We start from the raw sequence: 24,038 nt of genomic DNA, 5'->3' as shown, positions 1-24,038 counted from the left end.
TTGGAGTTGAAGAGGTGAATCCAGGAAAAGAAATGGTGATCAAAGCTTGAAAGGAGGTTCTCGGCCATTCTCGCTGACCAGGAAGGTTTTTCTCGGCCATTCTCGCATACCAGGAAATATTTTATCGGCCAAAACACGTACCGCGGGTGGATCTTATCGGCCAAAACGCGTACCGGCTAAAGGATCTCTCCGCCAAAATCTCTGGGTGCAGACACGTTTCCGAAATCGCCTGTCCGGGGAACCTTCCGGTCCGATTCAGATGTCGGGTGCTTCATAGAAGTTGGAGAGGATTGGATTACGGTTTCATAGCAAGTGGAATCATGGATTTCGGACGCGTGAGCAGAGAGTTAAGCTCGTCGGAAGAAACCCCTGTCTCGCTGCTGTTTTGGACCGAGCCGATGAGCTTCGAAGAATGCGAAGGACGGTGCACTTTCACGCCGATTCAGTTTCCGGGGCCGTCATGAGAATCAGAGACATTTGAGTCCTTTTTCCAGAACGTCCGAGAGTATTCAATTCGGAGCTATGATCAGGAAGATACGGTCTCCGGAATGGACATATGTCTAGACGCCTCTCTCTGATCGTGTAAATGCATTGCAACGATGTGCCCTCCAGGAAGCCTTCCACTTCCCAAGAACCGAATCTTCCTTCATCAAAGTTGGAGATAAATGAGTCTTCTGTCTTCTGAAACCGGAATCACTCAATTCGGACAAGTACCTCAGAAGTTACAATCTCCGGAATTCGAAGTGGTCCAAGCTGCTCTGAATGCTGCGGGATGGTCTTGCGACTTGGTTAACCCGCAGGCCTGAAGACGAATGCCTGAAAGCTGATGCTGCGAGTTGACAAGTTCGGGTAAGCTATCACTGGATGAGGTCTGAGGCTCCCGAGCAAGAGAAATGCTAAGTCCACAATTGTGCGACTTAGGCATGCGAGTTAGCCGCGCCTGGAACTAAGCCGCACGATCACTCACAAATCACTCCGACTTGAGCCTGCGACCTAGGTGCAATGGAAACCAACCCGCACATATGAACATTCCCCAGAAACCGCCTTGGTCCTGCGAGTTGAAGAAGAAGAAGATCAAGCCGCAGCAATACTCGCAAAACACTCCTACTTGGGCATGCGGCTAAGACAAGCGATTTAAGTCTCACAAGCAAAGTTCTTCATCTACTGCGACTTGGGCGTGCTACCTGGGAGACACTGGACCAACCCGCAGTAATTCCACTTTATCCATTAAAACCGGGTCAGAATCCGGTTTGTTCCGGGCTGACCCGGTTCGTTTTTAGAGAGGTATAAATACTTTTTAGGGTTTTTTCTGAAAAGACGAAGCTTTATTCCCTTTGTCTCTTGCCTCTTTTGTGAAAAAGACTCCACCAAGAAGAGAAATATTGATTTTTGGCCTTTTAATCAAGAGAGTTTAAGAGATCTTTGAGTTTTAAAGCTGCTTTCTTCTTAATCTATCATCTCCATCTCCATTTCTCATCATTAATCATGCTAATCTTCTCTACTTGCAAAGGTTTAAGAGAGATTAGTATGATTAGTGAGTAGTCACTTTAATGAGGTTCTAGATGTGTAGGTTAGGGTGCTAAGGTGTTAGATTAAGATTGCTTAGGGCTAGATTCATTGATTCATCTCTCTAAACAGCTGTTCTCTATGCTAGATCCTTGCATATCACTTGAGATCTAGATTCTGGGAATTTCATGCACCAAAGTGTTTGATGAAATTCCTGAAAGAGATGTATTAGAGGTTTAAGCATTTTCTGCATGATGATGTATTGTTATTTGCTTGAATGATCATTAAGAACTGTTTATTAATGCATATTGATTCATATTTCACAAATGGGAATTTGGTTTGAAAATGGATTAGTATAAGAGTTAATACCTTCATGAGAGGATTAACCTAGATTAGAGTTCTTAATCATTTGAATCATGTCTCATCATTGTCATTAGCATTTCTAGTTTAGCACCAAAGCACCCTAACCAACTATCATGTCTAGAATCTCATGCCTCCATCATATCATATTCACATCATTTGTCATTGTCATTAGTCTTTAATCCTGTTTAAGTTTGTAGTTGTCATTAGTTACCCAAAATCACTCTTGTTTGCTTGAATTAAGAACCTGATCACATAGTTTAGTGTCTAACACCACATCTGGATTGATAAACCTCTTTGTGCTACTTTGACAAGGGGATTGATAGCCCTGAGACCCTAAAAAGTCTTGTCTATCAGATAGCCAATCGGCCATCGCCCGGGCACATAATAATTTCTACAATGGTAAATCACGTCATATAAGAAGACGACATAAAACCATTAAAAGCTTGATCACAACTAGAGTAATCTCAATAGATTACATAAAATCAGCTGATAATCTAGCAGATCTATTTATCAAGGGTCTCGTTTGTGATCAAGTTCTAATATCATCGAAGGGAATAGATCCCAAGATGTTAGGTTCAAAAGGGAAAACTAAGTCAAATAAAATCTAACCCACTGAAAGAGTTATTGTCTTCACCTAGTTTCTCAGATGATAAACAGTGCTTACATACAATGCTCATTGTATATCTACAAGGATAAACATATATTTTAATGATAAGACCATAGCTTTGATATATCAGTTGAGTGTTCAAAACACTTCTTAAAACAAAGACTACTAACAAATCACCTAGTGAGTGTGAAATGAGGCCGTTTCTAGGAGAATGAAAAACAGGTTGTGTTCTCCAAGTTCACTCATGATTAACCAGGTAAGTTCAAGGCCACAATGAACACAATAGAGAACTAAGTTCTACAAGAAAATGAAATTGGGTTGTATATGTTGTCTCGGTTTACATAAAAATACAGGTGGTTCAAGACATCATGTTCATCTCCTGGCCAAGTAAACCCGACAGATATTAGCATTGAGTGGTTCAAGGTTGAAACACAGTACCATCTCAAATACAGTGATTTTCGTTTATACTCGAGAAAGTCTGTGTAGTCTAGTCAAGTCGCGTCTAGTCTAGTCAAATCTATTTTATCGAGTCAGTCCGGTCTTCGTATGTCTAGAGTTATTTCTATTCATGTGGGGGATTGTTGGAACAAATTTAATCAAATCCCAATGGCTTAGTAATTTGGAAAAGTGTGAAAAGAAATAAGAGATTATACACTTAGTGTATTAGAGGAGAGAAGATATTTTTTGGCTCAAGATTGTTTAAAATTGCTGGTCAACCAAGCAATTTAATTCAATATTGATTGTCTCTCCTTTATTCACAATTGACTAAGAATCAATTTGAATTTTTAACCTCCACATCTCTTCGTTATTGCCTATATTTATGGGGCAAAACTATGAGACTATATAAAAAGGTTTTTGTCTTTCTTATTTTGGCTCATGTACGTTCTCATCTTTACACAGAGAAAAAACTCACACTACACAGCAATCTCTCTCTTGCTTTAGTCTTTTTTCAAAGTAAGTCCGAGAGTATATCGTAGAACGATCAGTTCGTCGATTTTATAGTCAGGTGCTGCGATTATATTTTCAAGTGGTTGTATCCTGAGATTTATTATCTCATAAACCACCAGTCCACCACACTTCGGGAGAAATTTCGGATTAAAGAAAGAGTCATACTCATCTACACTTCTCGTATTTTTTCCTTAATCGTATTTTCAAAACGTTTTTTATCTGAAAATCTTCTCTATTTTTTTTTACAATATTTGTCTCCATATTTTACACTTACATCCTCCAAGACCGGTTTCTGGTTGTTGCATCGGATGCTGCATCCCGTCATTGTTGATACCCATTGGTCTAATCCCCATGTCTCCTTGCATAGTTAGCTGATTTATATGCTGCTGCTGTGGATCCTGAAGCTGGTGGGAGCTACCAAACTGCAAAAGACCTCTTAGAAGGAAAATATTGGAGGGAATGCATTTAGAAATCTAGGTAAATAACTTACTCAGATAAGAACTAATGTACTAACATATGAGAGAGACCATGAACACACTCTTTTCAACGTCTTTAGTTCTGTCTTGGTTTCTCTATAGTATCTCTTTTTAGTTCTCTTCTGACTATGGGAAAACATAATTGTCAATTGTCAATCCAAATGATAAAACAAAAAGAGTATAATCAGTTGGCAAAATTAAGTATTGATCATATATGCATCTTCATCTCTGTTTGCCTCTCCTTTCAACCCGGGATTCTCCATTCTCTTTTAATAACAAATCTTCATGTTTTTGCAGCATTATATTTTAGCAAGAGATCTATGAAAAATACCATGCACAAAACAGAACTCTATATTCAATGACTTATGTACAAAACACAACTCTAAATGATGTCTAAACAAATATTACAACATAGTATAATTTAGTTTTCATAACCTACTTGAAGCAAATTTCTAAACTACTGATGTTAACTAAAAACAGAAAAAAAAATAGCATATCAGAAATATCGAGATGGATAATGAATGGTTTGGGGGATAAAATTATTAGAAGTATCCAATAGTTTTGGTTTTCTCACTAACAATTTTACGGTCCCAAGTTTTGTACAGCAAACTTCGTCGTCTCACATGACTGGTACAAACTCTAAGTGCATATCATCAAAACAATTTTCTAGTTTAATGTTTGATTGATCGACCAATACGTATATTCATTAAACTATCAAAATCAGCCTATGTGGCACTCCTAAAAGGCCTGGAATTGTTCTCGTTTTATATAAAGGAGATTTCATTCCTGCAAACCACTGCGTGTACCAATGATGGAGCTAGAAATTTTTTTTATTGAGGGCATAAATATTAAACATAAAAAATTAAATAAATAAATATTCAAAATATCCTATTTAAAAATAAAAATAGTGTATAAATGTTATTAAAACCACCATACAAGCATATTTTACGTTGAGCCATGGTTTGGAATCTCTTCATCACTGTTTCATTTGTAACCGATCCAAACAACTCTTTCTCAATAAAACAAACAAGACAATCACTTAGAAATTGATCTCTAATTCGATTGTGAGAGGTTGTCTTCACAAAATTCATTGCAGTGAAACATCTCTCAAACGTTGTTGTAGCAACTGGTAAAATCAATGCCAATTTCAATAGTATATAAACAAGAGGATGTGCAGAATGTTTTTGTGTTTCCACCATCAGACGTGAAAGATCTCCAAGACTTTTCAAATTAGTAAATCGTTTATCCTCTTTTATATTGTCATTGTAGATGTTAAATTGCTGCTGAAGAGAAACAATTCAACAGAAGTGAAATCATCTGGATAGAACTCAACCAATTTCATCAACTTATCTTTATCAAACTGCTTGAACAAACTTGTGGGACTTAAAGAAACCATGCAAATAAGGAGTTGAGTGTTTACTTCAGTAAAATGATCATTGAACTCTTGAAGCTGCAAATCCAGAACAAAATTAAAACAACTGATCTTGTAATGATGTAAATTGGTTATGTTGGTTTTCTTTCTTGGCCTTCTGAAATCGACAAACTTATCTTCCATCATGATCATGTCAATGTCATGTTTCTTACAAAAAAAACAAAAAAACTTTAACCATCAGTGAGTCCCATCCATCATCTCTAAACTTATGTAGTTCTAGGTTCGTAGATTCGACCAACGAAACAGCATTGAAAATGTCTTGATTTATTGTTTGCAAAGTCATGGATAAATTATCAGTTAGCCCCAAGATATGCAACATTAAATGCATATAGAACACACAATCAAATGTGTGCAAGTAATTAGCAAAACCATATGCTTGACGTTTTTTCGAGTCTTCAATGCCTTCAGTTTTAATAAATTCAAGCACCTTAATAACTATTAAAAATAACTTGACCAAGCGCAACAATGTCTTATGATTAGAACCCCAACGAGTAGCTGCTGGCTTTGGAAGAAAACGATCTTGATTCTTCCCTTTCCCTGTGCTAGTTTCACCATCATTGATTCTTTTTCAATTTCTTTTCGGTATATTTCTTGAAACTTATCTTTTCGTTTGCACGAAACTCCAACAACATTCAATACTGTAGATATCATATCAAAAAAATCACCAACTTCAAAATGTTTCTTTGCAATTGCCACTACAAGCAACTGAAGTTGATGAGCAAAGCAATGAACATAATAGCCTGAACTGTTTTCCCTTAGAATTAAAAACCGAAGACCATTAAATTCATCTTTCATGTTACTCGCTCCATCATAACCTTGACCTCTTATATTTTTCAAGCTCAGTCCATACTTAGCAAACAAATCATCTATAGCATGCTTGAAAGTCAAGGAAGATTTTCTCTTACATGAACAACACCAATAAATCTTTCTTTGATTGTTCCTATCTTATTGTGATTTGCTTATGTCGACTTCTCGGCAAATTCAGAGTATTTTGTTTATGTGTATTCTTTAAAAAGTTTTGCTTATGTATCAAAATTTACTTAAACAAACCGATTTTTTTTTCATACTAACCAGAATCAAAAAAGCCGACACTAGTTTATGTGTCCGATTTACTAAAAAGGAATCAAATTTCATTTAAACAAACTGAAATCGATAAAATGTCCAATTTACTTAAAATTGCATAGTTTGATCTCTTTGGTTTTGTTTAAAGATCAAACTGTATGTGTTCTACAGATTTTTGTGTTGATTTAAGCTTGAAGTTAACATTCTAGAAGCTAGGATTTCTCCTATTAGGATTAGAATTATGTTTAGGAGTTATCTAAACATCTTTAGGAGTTATCTATAGAAAAAAGAAATATATAATCTTATTAGGAAAAGGTTTTATTCTATATATAAGGAGATGCAAAAGTGTTGCATAACTTATGAGTTTAAGGTTTTTGAGAGCTTAAGTTTTGAGAGATTCTCTTAAGCAATAAAGAGAGTTATTCTTTATATTGAGTTCTTAATTTATCTTGAGTTCTATAACTTCTATAATTGGTATCAGAGCTTAGAAGAAAAACGATCTAAGACAAACGATTATCAAGACATGGGAGACATCGTACAAAGCCCTAACACACGACCAAAGGAACCGAGTATATCCTCCATTCAATGTCCTATGCTAAGTCCGACTAACTATACAGTTTGGGCCATGAGAATGAGGGTTTTACTTAAAGTGCACAAGGTTTAGGATATCATTGAGACAGGATCAACCGATGCAGAAAAGAATGATGTAGCAACAGCGTTATTGTTTCAATCGATTCCCGAAACACTTGTGCTTCAGGTCGGAGAACTTGAAACAGCAAAGAAAGTATGGGAGTCTATTAAGACGAGGTATGTCTGAGCAGAGAGAGTCAAAGAGGCGAGGTTACAGACATTAATGACCGAGTTTGATCGAATCACAATGAAAGAAACCGAGACTATCGATGATTTTGGAGGAAAACTATCAGAAATTGCATCAAAGTCATCTGCCTTAGGAGCAAGCATTGAAGAATCAAAACTTGTCAAAACGTTTCTTAAAAGCCTTCCTCGCAAGAAGTATATCCACATAGTAGCCTCGCTAGAACAGGTACTCGACCTAAACACCACCACGTTCGAAGACATCATCGGGAGATTAAAAGCTTATGAAGAGCGTATTCAAGACGATGAGAATACGCAAGAGGATCAAAGCAAGCTTCTGTACGCTAATTATGATACACAATCAAACCGAGATTACAACGGGGAGAACAGAGGAAGAGGTCGTGGAGGAAGGTTCTACAGCAGAGGGAGAGGACGCGGAAGGACAAACGGAACAAGGGATCTATCCAAGATCACATGTTACTGATGTGACAAGACAGGTCACTTCGCCTCAAATTGTCCTGATCGCTTACTCAAGTTACAAGAAGCCCAAGAGGATGGAACCGATGACACCCAAGAAGCAGACGAGCTCATGATGCATGAGGTTGTGTACCTAAACGAGGGAAAAATAGTACCAAGTAATTACGAAGCAAGCACAAACAATGAAAATATTGGGTACCTTGATAACGGAGCAAGCAACCACATGACCGGAGATAGGCGATATTTCTCCAAGATTGATACCTCCATTACCGGAAAAGTAAGATTCAGTGATGATTCACGGATAGATATCAAAGGAAAAGGTTCTATAGATTTCACTGACAGGAATAGCGAGTCAAGAACAATGACTGATGTTTATTTCATCCCGGATTTGAGAAGTAACATCATCAGCCTTGGGCAGGCTACTGAATCAGGGTGTTACGTGAGAATGAAGGGAGAATATCTAACTATCCAGAGTGCCACAAGATGATAATAGAGACAGTTCGACAAAAGCAGCCCATACTACTTAAGTTAAACCGCTTTTAAAATCAAGCCTCTCGACCAAGACCTAAGGCTTTTCAACCCGTATCTTAGTCTTGAGTTGTTTCAGCTTGGACTAGCTTATACCACTAACACAAGCCGAGTTTTATTTTTAAAACATACTTTATATTATTAAACTTGAAAATATTGTCTTACAAAACGATTATAGCGAAACGGCCATGGCCTAGTACCCAAAAGATACTATGTATATACGTGAAACCTTATTTTGCAAAAGCCAAGCCAAAACTACTCCGGCCTCCTACCGTTCCGCCTTTCTCGAGCTATTCCCGACTACTGGTCACCTGCAAAACAAATGAGTCATGAGTATTCTAGCAATACTCAGTGAGCTCCGGGGGTACTAAACATACATTAGTTCCCAATCCCCACACAAACAATCACACAATCAATCATAATGCATCATTGTATGCACAAGCGGAAGCAATCTAAGACATAAGTCCTTATACTGTATGTCAAACAATCTCGTTTCCTAATGCGAGGCCTCTAAATGCATCGGCCACTCCCCTAGTTGCAACGATCCCGCAAATCACCACACAGGATCATTTTGGTGACCTTACACCGATCTATTGACATACCGTCACATAGCATCGGACCGCCTTACTGGCAGCACTCGGCCAAGGGAGCTACCCTTCGACCCTCTGAGTCTTCCTACCTCTGTGGCCTTCTCCACAAAGATAAGGTACGTGGACGTGCCGACTTTATCTACTCTAAGAACGTATAAATCCCACCTTGATTTATACTTCCTAGATGCATCATCAAATAACACACAAACAAATTAAATATGACATGCAAAAGGTCCTTTACTTGCATTCATCATTTAATTTACCAAGTATCATTTCTATCCGGTTTTCCTTAAAACCAGAGAAAATAATACGTCAAACCTTTCGCCGAGCACATCACCAGACCAGAATAACACCGCCCTGGTTATTCTTCCGGCCAAACCTGCATGTTAGCCTAATAACATACACAAAACCGGAACTCACCCTTAACGCAGGTCCAGCACCGATCTTAACCCCTCTTGTTCCTAACTCCGGTATTCCTCTAGATCTAAAACGATATAGATCTAATGAATATCCAGCCTAGGACAAGATTAAAACGAAAAGGGTTTACTCTACGGCTTACCGACCGTTCGCTAAGCTAGCACCGCGCGTCCACTTCCCGTAAGCAGAATCCTATCGCCAAATACCCAAACTCTCTCCTTTCTCTCACTACTTTCTCTCTCAAGAATTCTCAGGTTTTTGAGATGAATTTCTTTAGCTTAAGGGAGGGGTATTTATAGGTTCAGGGAGGTTATGCATGTTTGCCACATGCTAAACACTTGTCAGAATTTCTTAAACCTTAGTCACCAGACCTAACACTAATCACTCTTAATCCTGCGCCAAATGTGTGGACAGAAACCAGCCACATCTGTTCTTATCCGCACATAACCTCCATCAGATTTCCGCATTTGCTCATGCTTCCTCGGCCAGGAACAGATTCCTCGGCGAAAATCTAATTCTCTCGGCAGAAATTTTATTCCCTCGGCTAAATCCTTTCTTGCCCGACCAAAATTGCTTCTCTCGGCAGAATCTAGCTGTCTTGGTCCGTTCCCGACTAAGCACTTAACCGCGGTCGCTTGTCCGAGCTTACTCAATGACCGGGTTGTTACATTCTCCCCCCCTTAAAAGAATTCGTCCCCGAATTCTAACTAAGAGTGTGAGGGTTCTCCTTGCTCCATTACTATGCTTCTCTCGAAGTATTCTGGATGCTCCTCTCGGAATCGCTCCTCATCTTCCCACGTTATCACTTGTCTATTATGTCTTCCCCAAAACACTTGAACTTGTGGGATGGTGCGATTCTTAAGCACTCGTTCCCGTCGCTCCCCTATCTTGATAAATCCTTCAGGATAGGTAAGGTTTGGCCTTAATCCTTCGATAGGCTCCGTCATTATTGTATTCGGGTCCGGTACATGTTTTCGCAGTATGGACACATGGAACACCGGATGCAGGTGCATATCTTCTGGAATTTCTAACCTATATGCCACCTCTCCAACCTTTCCTAGAATACGATATGGACCAATATATCTGGTTGCGAGCTTACTGACCTTTCCAAAACGATCCTTTCCTTTGTGTGCTGCAACCTTCAGATATACGAGATCTCCTATCTCGAATATCACCTCCCTTCGGTGTTGATCGGCATACTTCTTTTGCCGGTCTTGGGCCTTCCTCATGTTGTCTTGCACAACTTGTATAATTTCGATGGATTGGTCTACCATCTCTGGCCCAAATATTCGTCTTTCTCCCACCTCCGTCCAACACAACGGCGTACGACATGGTCTTCCATAAAGTACTTCAAATGGAGACATGTCGATACTTACGTGGAAGCTATTGTTGTAGGAGAATTCTTCCAACGGTAAGTAGTCCTCCCATATCCCAGCCCATTCTAGGATACACGCCCTCAGTATATCTTCAATGGTTCTGATCGTTCTCTCAGTCTGTCCATCTGTCTCTGGATGAAACGCCGTACTCATATTTAGCTCCGTTCCCATTGCCCCTTGCAAAGCTTTCCAAAACTTTGCTGTAAATCTTGGATCCCGGTCCGAAATTATCGTGGCTGGAACTCCGTGAAGCTTTACGATTTGATTAATGTAGAGTTCCGCAAGAATCTCCACATTATCTGTATCACGAATCGCTATTAGGTGTGCTACCTTTGTTAAGCGATCCACAATAACCCAGATGGAATTATTGTTTCACCTTTCGCTACTGGTAAACTTCCGACGAAATCCATTGCAATTGAGTCCCATTTCCACTCTGGTATGGGTAAACTTTGCAAAATACCGCTAGGCACTTGATTTTCCGCCTTAATACGCTGACAGACTTGGCATTGAGCTACCCATCTCGCCACTGATCTTTTAATGCCCGGCCAGTGATAATATCGTCGAATGTCCTTATACATCTTAGTGCTTCCTGGACGTATACTTAACACCGACTGATGAGCCGTCCTTAGGATTTCTTCCCTTAGACCATCTCCTGCTGGAACCGTGATTCTACCCCGTAGTAGAAGCGTTCCGTCCTCAGCTAGATGATGCTCACTTATATCTTCTCTTTCTGGATCTCGGAGTCTTTGCATGATCGCTAAAGCAACGAGATCAAGAAATCGTCTATATAAAGTTCGTATGGGCAATAAAACCGATATGTGTCTACATTCATCAACAACAGACGACTCAAGGAGATGGCATGCACGGCTAGGGCACATAAATCTGGAGACAATTAAAACCATGATACAAAGGGAACTGGTTATAGGCATTCCACACATGAACTTCGAGAAGAAAATTTGTGGCTCATGCTTACTTGGGAAGCAAGCTAGACAATGTTTTCCACAAGCTACCTTACATCGAGCAACAAAAATATTGGAACTTGTACACAGCGATCTCTGTGGTCCCATAACTCCACATACAGTCGCTGGGAACAAGTATATTTTTGTTCTTATTGATGATCATTCAAGGTACATGTGGACAATATTACTCAAAGAGAAGAGCGATGCATTTAAAAAATTCAAGAGGTTCAAGAACTTGGTGGAACAAGATTGAGGAGCGAAGATCCAAACTTTCAGAACGGATAGAGGAGGAGAGTTTGTATCAGGAGAGTTCAATTCTTTTTGCGAAGATTCAGGCATAAAACGTCATCTTACGGCTCCATTTACCCCTCAACAGAATGGAGTCGTTGAGAGACGTAACCGAACTTTAATGGAGATGGCGAGGAGCATTCTCAAACATATGCGTGTACCGAACTACTTGTGGGGAGAAGCAATGAGGCATTCCACATATATCTTGAACAGAGTTGCTACAAGAACAATAAAATACATAACGCCATATGAAGCCTTCCATGGAAGGAAGCCCAACATTAGCCACCTTCGAACCTTCGGTTGTATCAGCTACGCGAAAATAGAGACATCACACCTAAGGAAGCTCGACAACAGATCACGAGTACTAGTGCATCTTGGCACCGAACCAGGATCAAAGGCATATAGCCTGTTCGATCCGCAAAATCGAAGGGTGGTAGTAAGCCGCGATGTCGTCTTTGACGAGACCAAGGGATGGAATTGGGCTCATGATACAACGGAAGGAACAGAAGATGGAAGCTTCAGGATTGATCTAGGGAACTTTGGAAACCGTGGAATTCAAAGAACAGAGTACAATGAAACAGAGTACCATGAGAACAAAAACGATAATGAGGAAGTAGGTGATGAAGCTTGTCATAACGATGATTTGAACAGACACGAACCAGAAGAACAAGGCGATGAGGCTGCAGTTCAGGAACAACCGGTTTTGAGAAGATCACAAAGGCAAATTGTGAAACCAAAACATCTGGAGAATTTTGTGTGTCTTGCAGAAGAAGAAGGGGAGTGATTACTTGTTTGCTTGAATAACGAACCAAGAGACTTCTATGAGGCAAAAGAGTCAAACGAATGGATACGTGCCTGCAAAGATGAGATTCATTCGATCACTAAGAATCAAGTATGGGACCCTGTAGATCTTCCTCAAGGAGAAAAACCTATCGGACTCAAATGGGTATTCAAGCTTAAAAGGAACTCTGATGGCAGCATTAATAAACATAAAGTGCGGCTGGTAGCTAAAGGATACGTACAGCGATATGGAGTAGATTTCGACGAGGTGTTTACCTCAGTAGCTCGAATATAAACAATTCGCCTTCTTATCAACCTTGCTGCATCAAACGGTTGGGAGATCCATCATCTTGACATCAAAACAGCGTTTTTGCACGGAGAACTGAAAGAAAAAGTTTATGTCACACAACCTGAAGGTTTTGAAGTGGAAGGATGTAAGAACAAGGTTTACAAGCTCAACAAAGCCTTATACGGATTAAGGCAAACACCAAGGGCCTGGAATGAGAAACTAAACCAGATTCTTAAGGGGTTACAGTTCTTCAAATGCTCGAAAGAACTTTCAGTCTATCGGAAGTTGGTAAAAGGGGAGCTTCTTCTTGTTGCAGTGTATGTGGACGACCTATTTGTCACTGGAACTAATATAAAGGTCATTCATGATTTCAAGAAAGAGATGTCTTCTAAGTTTGAGATGAGTGATCTCGGGAAGCTGACGTATTATCTTGGAATCGAAGTGTGTCAACATGAAGGAGGAGGAATCACCTTGAATCAAAGGCGATATGCACTAAAGATACTAGAAGAAGCAGGACTGAAAGATTGTAATTTGAGTCATATACCGATGGACCCTAGACTTAAATTATCAAAATCTGAAGATGAGAAGGAGATAGATGCTACGAACTACAGAAGGAATGTTGGATGCCTTAGGTGCTTACTACACACACGACCAGACTTGTCATTCTGTGTAGGAGTCCTAAGTCGTTATATGCAGAGTCCTAGGGAATCGCATGGAACAGCAATGAAGCATTGCCTTAGGTATCTACAAGGAACAACTTCATTCGGTTTAACGTTTCCAAGATTGGCTACAAGGACAACAGAACTAATAGGCTACAGCGACAGTAGTTATAATGTTGATCCAGACGACAGCAAAAGCACAACAGGCCACATATTCTACCTTGGTGGAAGTCCAATATCCTGGTGTTCGCAGAAGCAAGAGACTCTCTCTTGTGGCATTGTCGTCATGTGAGGCCGAGTTTATGGCTGGTACAGAAGCAGCAAGACAGGCGATTTGGCTCCAAGACTTACTTCATGAGATCACTGATTCACCTTGCAAGAAGGTACTAATCCGGATTGACAATCAATCTGCCATCGCCCTTACCAAGAATCCTGTCGACGTCTTCCACGGTCGAAGCAAGCACATCCATACTCGCTATCATTTTATAAGAGAATGCGTTGAAAATGAACAAATAGAGGTTGAACATATTCCCGGGAATGAGCAGAAGACAGACATTCTGACAAAGGTTCTTGGAAGGATCAAATTCAAAGAGATGAGAGATTTCATTGGAGTTGAAGATGAGTCTAAAGGTAACTTCAAGCTTAAAGGGGAGAATGTTGATTTAAGCTTGAAGTTAACATTCTAGAAGCTAGGATTTCCTATTAGGATTAGAATTATGTTTAGGAGTTATCTAAACATCTTTAGGAGTTATCTATAGAAAAAGGAAATATATAATCTTATTAGGAAAAGATTTTATTCTATATATAAGGAGATGCAAAAGTGTTGCATAACTTATGAGTTTAAGGTTTTTGAGAGCTTAAGTTTTGAGAGATTTTCTTAAGCAATAAAGAGAGTTATTCTTTATATTGAGTTCTTAATCTATCTTGAGTTCTATAACTTCTATATTTTGACCCGGTTTTGATCACATTGCCCTGGTGTAACTCTGTAATATCATGATTTTTCCTAATAAAAACTTGACAAAACCATAATCGTTTTCTTTCAATATGGTCTGTAGCTAACTCTCTAAAAAAAATAGAGACGTCAAAAGTACTGTAACTACAATGAATTGGGTTACAGAGATAAAATAAGAGGACCCTAACTGAAATCGGAATGTCAGGTTTCTTACATTGTGTCTGGATCTTTTTTTGTTTGTAATATCATTATCGGGCTCACAAGTGACTCCTTTCAGCTCTTTCGTTCTTGGTTATTTAAGCACAACCATTAACCATCATCATTATCACTGTCGTCATTATTATCCTCTAATCAAACATAACCTGGGATTCGATGAACCAGGTGAACCAGAGAAAAGCATATTAACCAATTGTTTCATGAGCACAAAAAGACAAGATAATCTATATGAAACAAAGCACATCCTAAGAAACGCGGCAATACGAGCTAGCTCTTCTTCTCTCTAGATGGATCTTTAAAGTATCTACTCCAAAAAAATCCTCTGAAATATCAAGGAATCTAAATATATGTGCGGAAACTGAATTATGCTAAAGCAGATGCTATAAAGATCAGCTGAATCGGTTATATTTAAGAGTATCTCGAAACTACATGTATCAAATATAGTGGAAGATCATCTTGGTTTGTTTGCTTTCGAGAGTGTAAATAAGATTGTATTGAGTATGGTGGGAAATTGTGTTAGTAAATGGCTCACTCAAACTCATATTTATTGATAAATCACATAGATAATTGGGAGAGTTTCACATTTAACCCATATTTCAAAGTCAAACACCAAACTAACCTCTTTTTTTCTCTCTCCAACTTTTGCCATTTTCTCACAATTTTATCCTTCCCACTTAAACTATTAACGAAAATGCCATTATACATCTATTATTTCGATTTTTCTTTAATTTGGCTAAAGTCTCCTTGGACCTTCTAAACACCTTTTAATTACGAGAATGCCATCTTCTTCAATTTCTTCAACCACCATGAACAACCATGAAAATGGAATAAATGCTTCTCAACTAATTTTAAAGCTGTAATAAGTAAATATTTAAGCTCATTCACTCATAACCTTTCTCATTCTTTCATAATTTCTTCTCCAAAACATCTGGGCTAAGTTACAATGCCAAAAGTCATGTATTTTCGGTGATTTCTGGTTACTTAACATCTGGATTGCTTATTTTTGGTGATATTCTGAGTTCTGGGTGCTTAAAAGAACTGTAGCCGAGCTCAATTTTGTAAAAGGTAATCGTCGCACTTCAGTTTCTCCATATTTCAGTTTTCATATCGCGAAAGTAGACTTCTCGTGAAGTATACTGAAGTCTACTAGTCAACATAAGGTTATTTTTGCAATTGACTTTTTAAAAGTAGACTTCGTTAAACTTCACGAGAAGTCTACTCGACATCCTTTGAAAACAAAAAAAAAGCTTAGTAGACTTCGTTTGAAGGCTCAAGAAGTCTACTAAAGAAAAGAGGTTATTTTTGTAGTTGACCGTATTATGACTTTTTGATTTAGAATTCCGTATGAAGTCTACTGCTTACGTCTGCATACGAAGTCTACTTTAAAGTTACTTTTGTAGTTTGACCAAAAACGTATAAGTCATTTTAGTGTTTGACTTCTGTTTTTCAAAAATTAAAAAATTTAAAAAATCCCAAAAAACTTCAGTAGACTTCCCAAAGAAGTCTACAGTTTATAGACTTCTTTGTGAAGTCTACTTATTTTGTTCGGTCAAACTTAGAAGGAATCCTTTTTTGAGTAGACTTCACAATGAAGTCTACTCAAAAAAATCAATTGCAAAAATAACCTATTTTGTTCCGTAGACTTCTATTTAAAAAGTAGACTTGAAAAGTAGACTGTCAGAGAAGTCTACTCTTACATGAAGTCTACAATAGAAGTCTACTTTGTTAGTCAATGCATCAGTCAAATGCTAAAGTAACCTTTTTTTATTGAAGTCTACTCCTAAAGTCTACTACCCGAAAAGTCAACAGATTGGTCAATTGCAAAAATGACCTTTTTTTTAGTAGACTTCATTAGTAGACTTCTCAATGAAAAAGTAGACTTCTCCTCCAGTCTACATTTGAAGTCTGCTTTAGAAGTCTACTTTTTGAAGTTTTTTTAAAAACGCGTTTTAAGCAAATTTATAAACTATTTTTCAAAATTTTTGGTTTAGAATTGCTTCTTAGTAAGTGATTGAACTACCCATTGAATTTTATTTCATTTCATTGGATATTTATTGTTGAATCACAAGTTTCGATTTTTTAGGTACTTAGCTTATCAAAGTAGACTTCTCCACCAGTCTACATTCGAAGTCTGCTTTAGAAGTCTACTTTTGACGTTTTTTTTAAAACGCGTTTTAAGCAAATTTATAAATTATTTTTCAAATTTTTTGGTTTAGAATTGCTTTTTAGTAAGTGATTGAACTACCCAGTGAATTTTATTTCATTTCATTGGATATTTATTGTTGAATCAGAAGTTTCGATTTTTTATGTACTTAGTTTATCAAAGTAGACTTCGTCGTGTAGTCTACTAATGTTCTTTTTGTGGCTTTAGATATAATATGTTGTCTTAGGTGATAAAAATACATAACATGACCAATACACTTATGTTCATTACAAATGATGACCAATAGATACCATTACACTTGATGATCATTATCCAAAAAAAAACACGAAGTCCTAAACCCAGAATTTTTAGTATTGTTTTGATTCAAAGGTTCCTTTGAAATCATTAAATTTCTGGTACATTGTTATCTTCTGCTTAATGACAATAACAAAAAAAACAAGACATCTGTATAAAATAGTATATCACCATATATACAAATCGAGTTCATGATCATTATAATTGATGACCACAAAATTAAGATGATATAAACCTCACAAAATAAAAAAAAATGAGACATAACTTCTCCTTTTCTATAATCACAAAATGAAAAAAAAAAATGAGTAGATTACAAAATAGATCTCAAATTCACATTACATAAGCCTCCCAAAATTTTCCAAACCAAAAACATCAATTAGAATGAAAAACAATCACACTAGTCTCCCATTTTCTGGTGTTGTTCTTGGTGGATGTGAAGAGGAATACTGACGAATAAGCAGAGTTTGTTCGTACATCGCCTTTCATTACACAGATGTCAGATCTCAATCCGGTTCTGTCACAGCAAATGGTTCCTACACACAGATTTGAAAAATCGGTAACCGTAAGTTTGTGGAAGTTTTCATAGATTACACAAAGTTTTAGTTTCTAGTTTCTAAATTAAGACAACAGAAAAAGAGCTGTTCTGTTTCTTGATTCTTTTAACAAAAGAAAAGGAGAAACTTTTTCTGGCTATTCGTAAACAAACAATTTCGGATTGAATTTGGAAAAGAACCTAAAATACTAACCAGTGGAGTTATCTGAGCAGAGAGGTGCAGTGGATGGCTCGTAAGGACTAAGAGCTTCGCTTTCTCTGCTAAACGAATCTGCGGAAGAGGAAAAAGAGAAGGATGATTGATAAAATAGAAATACAAACTCTAAAAAGCAAAAAAAAGACGAAGATAGTTGTGTGTGAGAGAGAGAGAGAGAGATGATAATCATACCTCTAAACCTCTCTTCTTTTCTTCCATGGTGGATGATTAATCTCTGATACTGAACCATCTTCTCGGGGAAGTACAAAGTCAGGGAAAAAGCAAAAACCCAGAACCCAAGTTTTGATTTTGACGAAGGGTTTGATCAATTTGGTGTTGATTCAGAAAAACGCAATGGAAGGAGACGATTTGTCGCTAGTAACCCAACTCACTCGCATGTGTTTATCTCCACCCAATGAGATATGAACCTGCAAGTATGAATCTTTCTCAGTGTAAGAATTATGACCAAAACTGATTTAAAAACAGAGCTAATGATGTTCAACATCAATTGTATCATGCGCTACGTATCTGTAATTTTCTCTCAAACATCAAATTTTTTTTCTTCAGATTGAAACAGCCGATATAAAAATCCCTCTCAAGTGTAGTAAGAAATCAATTAGGAAAAGGCATTTTCGTCGAAGTATAAGTCACAGAGTAGTAAAGATTAAAAAAGGATTTCATGAATAAGCAGGACACAAGCAAATGGGATTATCTCTGGAGTAAGTATTAACCCAAAATCGGATTTTGCGGAGAAAACAAACTGAGACCCACATGCAGTAAAGAGAATAGACGAAGATCAGAACAAAATAAGCATGGGTTTTACGGAAATGGATCAAATCAGAAGAACCCGAGACACAGAAGAAGATAAGAAAACAGAGGAACCATACGGAGCCTAGTGTTACCTGTTCGGGTTGAGAAAGGGACTTTTGTTTCCATGGAAACTGCACGGCTTGACGAGGTTTTGGTCGGACGTAATCATCTGCCAGAAGTGCACCGGTTTGAGCTGCCGTTCTTCCAAGTCGCTGACAATCATTTAAAATTGGTAACCTCATGTATCAGCTCAAATCAACTACAAACCCAGATTTCAGAGAATCTTAATTTCAATTTGATTTTTAATACATCGCCAAACAAACAGATAGATGTTTTTTTTGAATCATTTTATACTATTGTAAAGTTTTATAAATGCAAAGAAAAAGAGATTTAAAGAATGATTTTTTATATTACCTGAGCGGCGAAAACAGCGGTGGTGGTCTTGCTGGAGTCACCAGACACCAGATCTTTGAGCTTTGAAAACAATGGTGAGAAAGGGGATGGAGGCTAGAGGAAAGCGCCGTATTAGAGAGTTTCTTTTGGATAAAATTAGGGTTTTATTAGAATTTGTTGGTTTATATAGTAGGATAAAATTTCCGGTTAAAATAGTTATTTTTTTTTCAATTTTGGTTTAATTTCGGTTTAAATTTTGATTAAGTTAATTTATTCGGTTTAGCAGACTTCAATATAGAGTCTACAAAATTTAAAATCTAAATAATAGATTTTCTTCTTCTTAATTTAAAAACATAAATTTCCATTTATCAATATGAAAAAATAATTTATGTACATTTGGATTATAATTACGGAATTTATGAATGTAATTTTGATATCAAAATAATTTTTTCTAAATTTTAAAATTAAATTTCCTGATTTAATTACTTAGTAGACTTCATTTCGATAAACGAAGTCTACTATTAGACTTCTTTCTCTCTAATAGTAGACTTCGTCAGGATGTAAACGGTAATTATGATGTCCGTTTTTTGTTTAGTCATACAGGATTAAATGATCTTTTCACTACCCCTTTAGGTTATTTCTGTCAAATATTTTTTCAGAAGTCTACTTTTATATTCAAAATCAAGTTTTATGTTATTTTTAGCAAAAATCCCTAGATAATTTGTGATCATATACTGATTTTAGATTTTGATCCATTCAGAATTATGGTTTAGGATAAATTAATATAAAGCTGATAATTTATTGTTTGATTCTAACGTCTGAACAGTTGTAGCCCTAAACCCTACGGCGTAGGCTCGTTAGTTAGTATATATATATATATATATATATATATATATATATATATATATATATATATATATATATATATATATATATATATTGATTCCGAAATTACCAATCCTGAAATTTTTATTGAAAATGGGATTTTCTTTAATCGAAAACGTCAAAAGTAACATCAAGAAACAAAGGAGTTAACTGATGTGTGATCAGTATAAATTCTACTTATTACGATATCATATCACATTTTGTCAACTACAAGATTTGTCGGCACCAAGATATCGTAAATCACCTCGGATAAGATACGCTTATAAGACAAATCATAATGAAATTTTGATTATGATATTTTACTTTGTCATGTTACATATATATTAGCTGCACGTTAATGTAATCGAGATTCGCGACCCAAAAATAAAAGAATAATTTATTGTTCAAAGATTTCTCTCTCAAAGATTGAAAAAAGGACTATAAATTAGACGTCTCACTCTCTGAGTTTTACGTCTTGGTCTCATTTACGAGTTTCTTTCTTCCCATTTTTTTTTTCAGAATTTATACATGACGTCATCCATGTCTAGAACTCCTTGCAAGATCCCTGCAATGAAAGGTTTTGAGCAGAAGAGCTACGTGGGCCTTAAAGCGGCGTTGTATAACGTGAGAACCTATCCTTTCGGAAGCACAGAAGTTGCTTGCAGAGCTGTGCTTATAGTATATTGCAAAAGGCATTTGCCTCAAGTCCTCAGACAATATAATTAATTTTAGGGCCCCTAAATACATAATATCTTTCATGTTGTAGTGGTTAATGTCTCCTCTTAGGTTTATATGCATCTGAGTTCAGCTATTCAAACCTCACTTATGTTTACAATAACTACTTTTTTTTATTAACTTTATATTCTAACTAAAATTTGAATGATTTTTATAATTGTTTTTTAGAGCTGCTTTCTATTTTAATTTTTCTATGCTATAAGTTTAATTATTTCTTTAGTTTTTAAAAATTTATTATTTGTAGAAAAAAAGATATATAACATTTATGTAAAATATTTTTCAAAAACTTAGAATTTATGTATAGATTTATATATATTTTATATCATTATTGTTACAACATTATAATATATGTATTTTTAAAATTTGCCTTAGGTCTCTAATGGTCTTCGCACGATACTGGTTGCTTGTCAACTGCAAAGGAGCGACTCTGCAATTCTATCATCAATAAATGCTCGTGAGGTGTTTCTAGTGCCGAGTAAACCAGCCGTGCCTCCAATGCCGAGTAAAACAGCCAAGCCTGTGATTGATCAGCCTCTTGTAAGTAACAACTTTGTTTCCTTACGCTCAACGGGTGGACTACTTGACCATTGAAATAGAAGCTTCCGTCAGAAATGGCCTTGTTTTTTCTTGTAGTTAAGTGTCTTTAAAGTTCCTAGTCCAAACATTTGCAATAGAGATAGACTAAAATATCCAATTAAACATGCTATGATTTCAGGTCTGAGAAGACTATAAGTTTTGGTCCATAACTCCTTAGATAACCGAAAACAAAAGAAGAATTTTTTTTTTTTGCTTTTGAAAGTTCTTTTGTTCTTCACAATCTAATGCGTGTTAAGTTTTTATCAGCAGATAAGCCGACGTGCACGTCGTAACCGCAAGTCCCCTACTCAGAGAGCTGCCTTTCAAGAAACTAATATCTCTCCCGAAAATTTAATATACCCACTCTTTATTCATCAAGGTTAGTTTGACTTTTTGGTTCAGGAATTAACCTGGTTATAAAAAAATTATTAACAGTTTTCGTGCAATAACATCTCTTTTCTTTTTTACGTGACTATATATATTGGAGTCTCGTAGGTGAGGTAGACATTCCGATAAAAACGATGCCCGGACGTTACATGCTTGGATGGAGACACGGCCTCATCGAAGAAGTGAGTGTTGTGTTTTAAAAAACTAAGAGACTAGATAATTGATGTCTTCTGACTTAACTTGCAAATCATTTTCTTCACGATTGTTATATCAAACCAATCTCTATTGTGTTTTCGGAGGAATGTAGGTTGCAAGGGCACGAGATGTTGGTGTGAATAGCATAGTGTTGTATCCTAAAGTGCCTGATGCGTTAAAGGTTTCATCATTTCCTTCTTATATACAATTTTGAACTCACATGAAGTACCCATGCATCAATAATCAACTTTTCCTTTTTAAGTCTCCAACAGGGGAAGAGGCTTTCAATGACAACGGTCTAGTGCAACGAACAGTTCGTCTTCTCAAAGACAAATTCCCTGATCTCGTAAGATATATATACACTCTTTGCTTATCTAGCTAAAGGAAGTGATCCTGAACATGATAATGACTATTTTCTTTCTAAAATTGACAAGGTTATCTACACTGATGTCAATTTTGATGAATACTCATTAAGTGGGCACGGTGGGATCATAAGAGAAGATGGTAAGAAATGAATTTCTTACAAAATATTATAGATACTTTCGTAGTGATTTCTGACATATAGATCCATCTATGTTCTTATAGGCGTGATATTAAATGATGAAACAATTCACCAATTGCGCAAACAAGCAATTTCTCAGGTAAAAAGTAAAACCCTTTCGTACTAAAAGAAACAAAAGATTTAACATCCTCATAAGAAGAATGGATGCAGGCTCGAGCTGGAGCAGATGTTGTTTGTACCAGTGAGATGTTGGATGGTCGTGTTGGCGCCGTTCGTGCAGCTCTAGATGCTGAGGGCTTTCACCATGTTTCTATCATGTCTTACTCTGTGAAGTAAAATATTATACTTAATATCTCATCTTGCTTTATTTTCTTTTAAATCCAACCTTGTTCATCGTAATCACTCTACCAACAGGTATACAAGTTCACTATACGGCCGTTTCCGCAAAGTGGAATTGGACAAAAAAACGTAAACCAACCACTCTAGTCTTGATTTTTTGTTTACTTTTTGCATGTGGCATGGTACAATATAATACAAAGTATTTCTTTCTAATAAATTAACTCATAATCTTTTATCATTTTATAGACAACCTTTTTGTCAATTATATGAGAAGAAGAGACATTCTTTGTATTTAGTATTTTCGTTTACACTATGCAATTAAATTTCATAAAAAAAATGTTTTTAAATAGTTGATGTTTTTTAGTAATTTTTTTTTTCAAACCATTTGATGGTCGTTTTGTAATTTTTTTGGGATTGTTTTAACCTTGGTTGAATTACATTTAGATAGATAATAAATAATATTATTATTTAGCTTCTAAATAATAATATATTTTCTTAATATATGTACAAAACCCTTCAACATCACTAATTTTGAAACAGATTGATTAATAAGAGAAATTATTATAAAGAAATAAATTGGCGTTCAAAACCACACCAACCTAAACAAATAATAACTGTATATAACTATAAGCTTTCTTGCCATTCTAAAAAAATTGTTTGGTGTAAAATGTCGTATAAATAAAAGTTACCAGATAAACCCGGCAAATTCAAGAGAGGCATTGATCGAAGCACAAGAAGACGAAGCTGAAGGAGCTGATATTCTAATGGTGAAGCCAGCAGTTCCTTCTCTCGATATCATACGCTTACTGAAGGACCAGACACTATTGCCCGTTGGAGCATGTCAAGTTTCCGGTGAGTACTCCATGATCAAAGCCGCGGGACTTCTCAAGATGATCGACGAGGAAAAGGTTATGATGGAGTCATTGATCTGCCTACGCCGAGCTGGTGCAGATCTCATTCTTACCTACTTTGCTCTTCAAGCTGCTACAGTATTATGCGGCGAGCATAGAAAATTTGTGTTTGATTGATTGTGTTTGTTTGCGTTTGCGTTCGTTTTATGTTTACAGTGCAGTTGCACTAATTTCTATGAATAAAACCACAACCAGAACTGTACACTTTTTAGCAGAAGAAAAATTATAAGAAAAAAATCAGTTTTTCAACTCTGAATTTCTTAGGAAAAACTTTTAGACATATACGTACGCAAACGCAGAAATTGATTCTTTCACAAAGAATCTACACTTTTATATTATGAAAATTTTCATGTATCTTTACCTCATATTCTTTATCAAATT

The 24,038-nt window shown here is 36.7% G+C and overlaps 2 protein-coding genes and 1 long non-coding RNA gene across 3 annotated transcripts; 2 read left to right on the top strand and 1 right to left on the bottom strand.

Annotated features, from left to right (window-relative positions):
- The first annotated feature begins 7,247 nt into the window (after window positions 1-7,247).
- Window positions 7,248-8,171, top strand: LOC112083123. The gene is made up of 2 exons (XM_024150856.1): window positions 7,248-7,605; window positions 7,705-8,171. The coding sequence occupies exons 1-2, from the start codon at window positions 7,248-7,250 to the stop codon at window positions 8,169-8,171; spliced, it is 825 nt and encodes a 274-aa protein (XP_024006624.1).
- Window positions 8,172-17,326: 9,155 nt separating this feature from the next.
- Window positions 17,327-19,292, bottom strand: LOC18010981. The gene is made up of 5 exons (XR_002897395.1): window positions 19,170-19,292; window positions 18,848-18,967; window positions 18,138-18,373; window positions 17,943-18,020; window positions 17,327-17,729 (listed from the first exon to the last, which is right to left on the bottom strand). It is a non-coding gene; the product is annotated as an uncharacterized LOC18010981 (long non-coding RNA).
- Window positions 19,293-20,540: 1,248 nt separating this feature from the next.
- On the top strand, window positions 20,541-23,774 carry LOC18010980 (probable delta-aminolevulinic acid dehydratase 2, chloroplastic). The gene is made up of 11 exons (XM_024150855.1): window positions 20,541-20,690; window positions 21,120-21,284; window positions 21,594-21,702; window positions 21,819-21,892; window positions 22,018-22,086; window positions 22,168-22,251; window positions 22,340-22,409; window positions 22,491-22,546; window positions 22,618-22,739; window positions 22,822-22,875; window positions 23,432-23,774. Exons 1-11 carry the CDS (start codon window positions 20,541-20,543, stop codon window positions 23,772-23,774), a joined length of 1,296 nt encoding a protein of 431 aa, XP_024006623.1.
- The last annotated feature ends 264 nt before the right edge of the window (window positions 23,775-24,038 follow it).

The sequence above is a fragment of the Eutrema salsugineum genome, unplaced genomic scaffold (assembly GCF_000478725.1).
Source record: "Eutrema salsugineum unplaced genomic scaffold, Eutsalg1_0 scaffold_7, whole genome shotgun sequence".
Taxonomy (NCBI): domain Eukaryota; kingdom Viridiplantae; phylum Streptophyta; class Magnoliopsida; order Brassicales; family Brassicaceae; genus Eutrema; species Eutrema salsugineum.
This window is presented reverse-complemented; position numbering and strand designations above follow the sequence as displayed.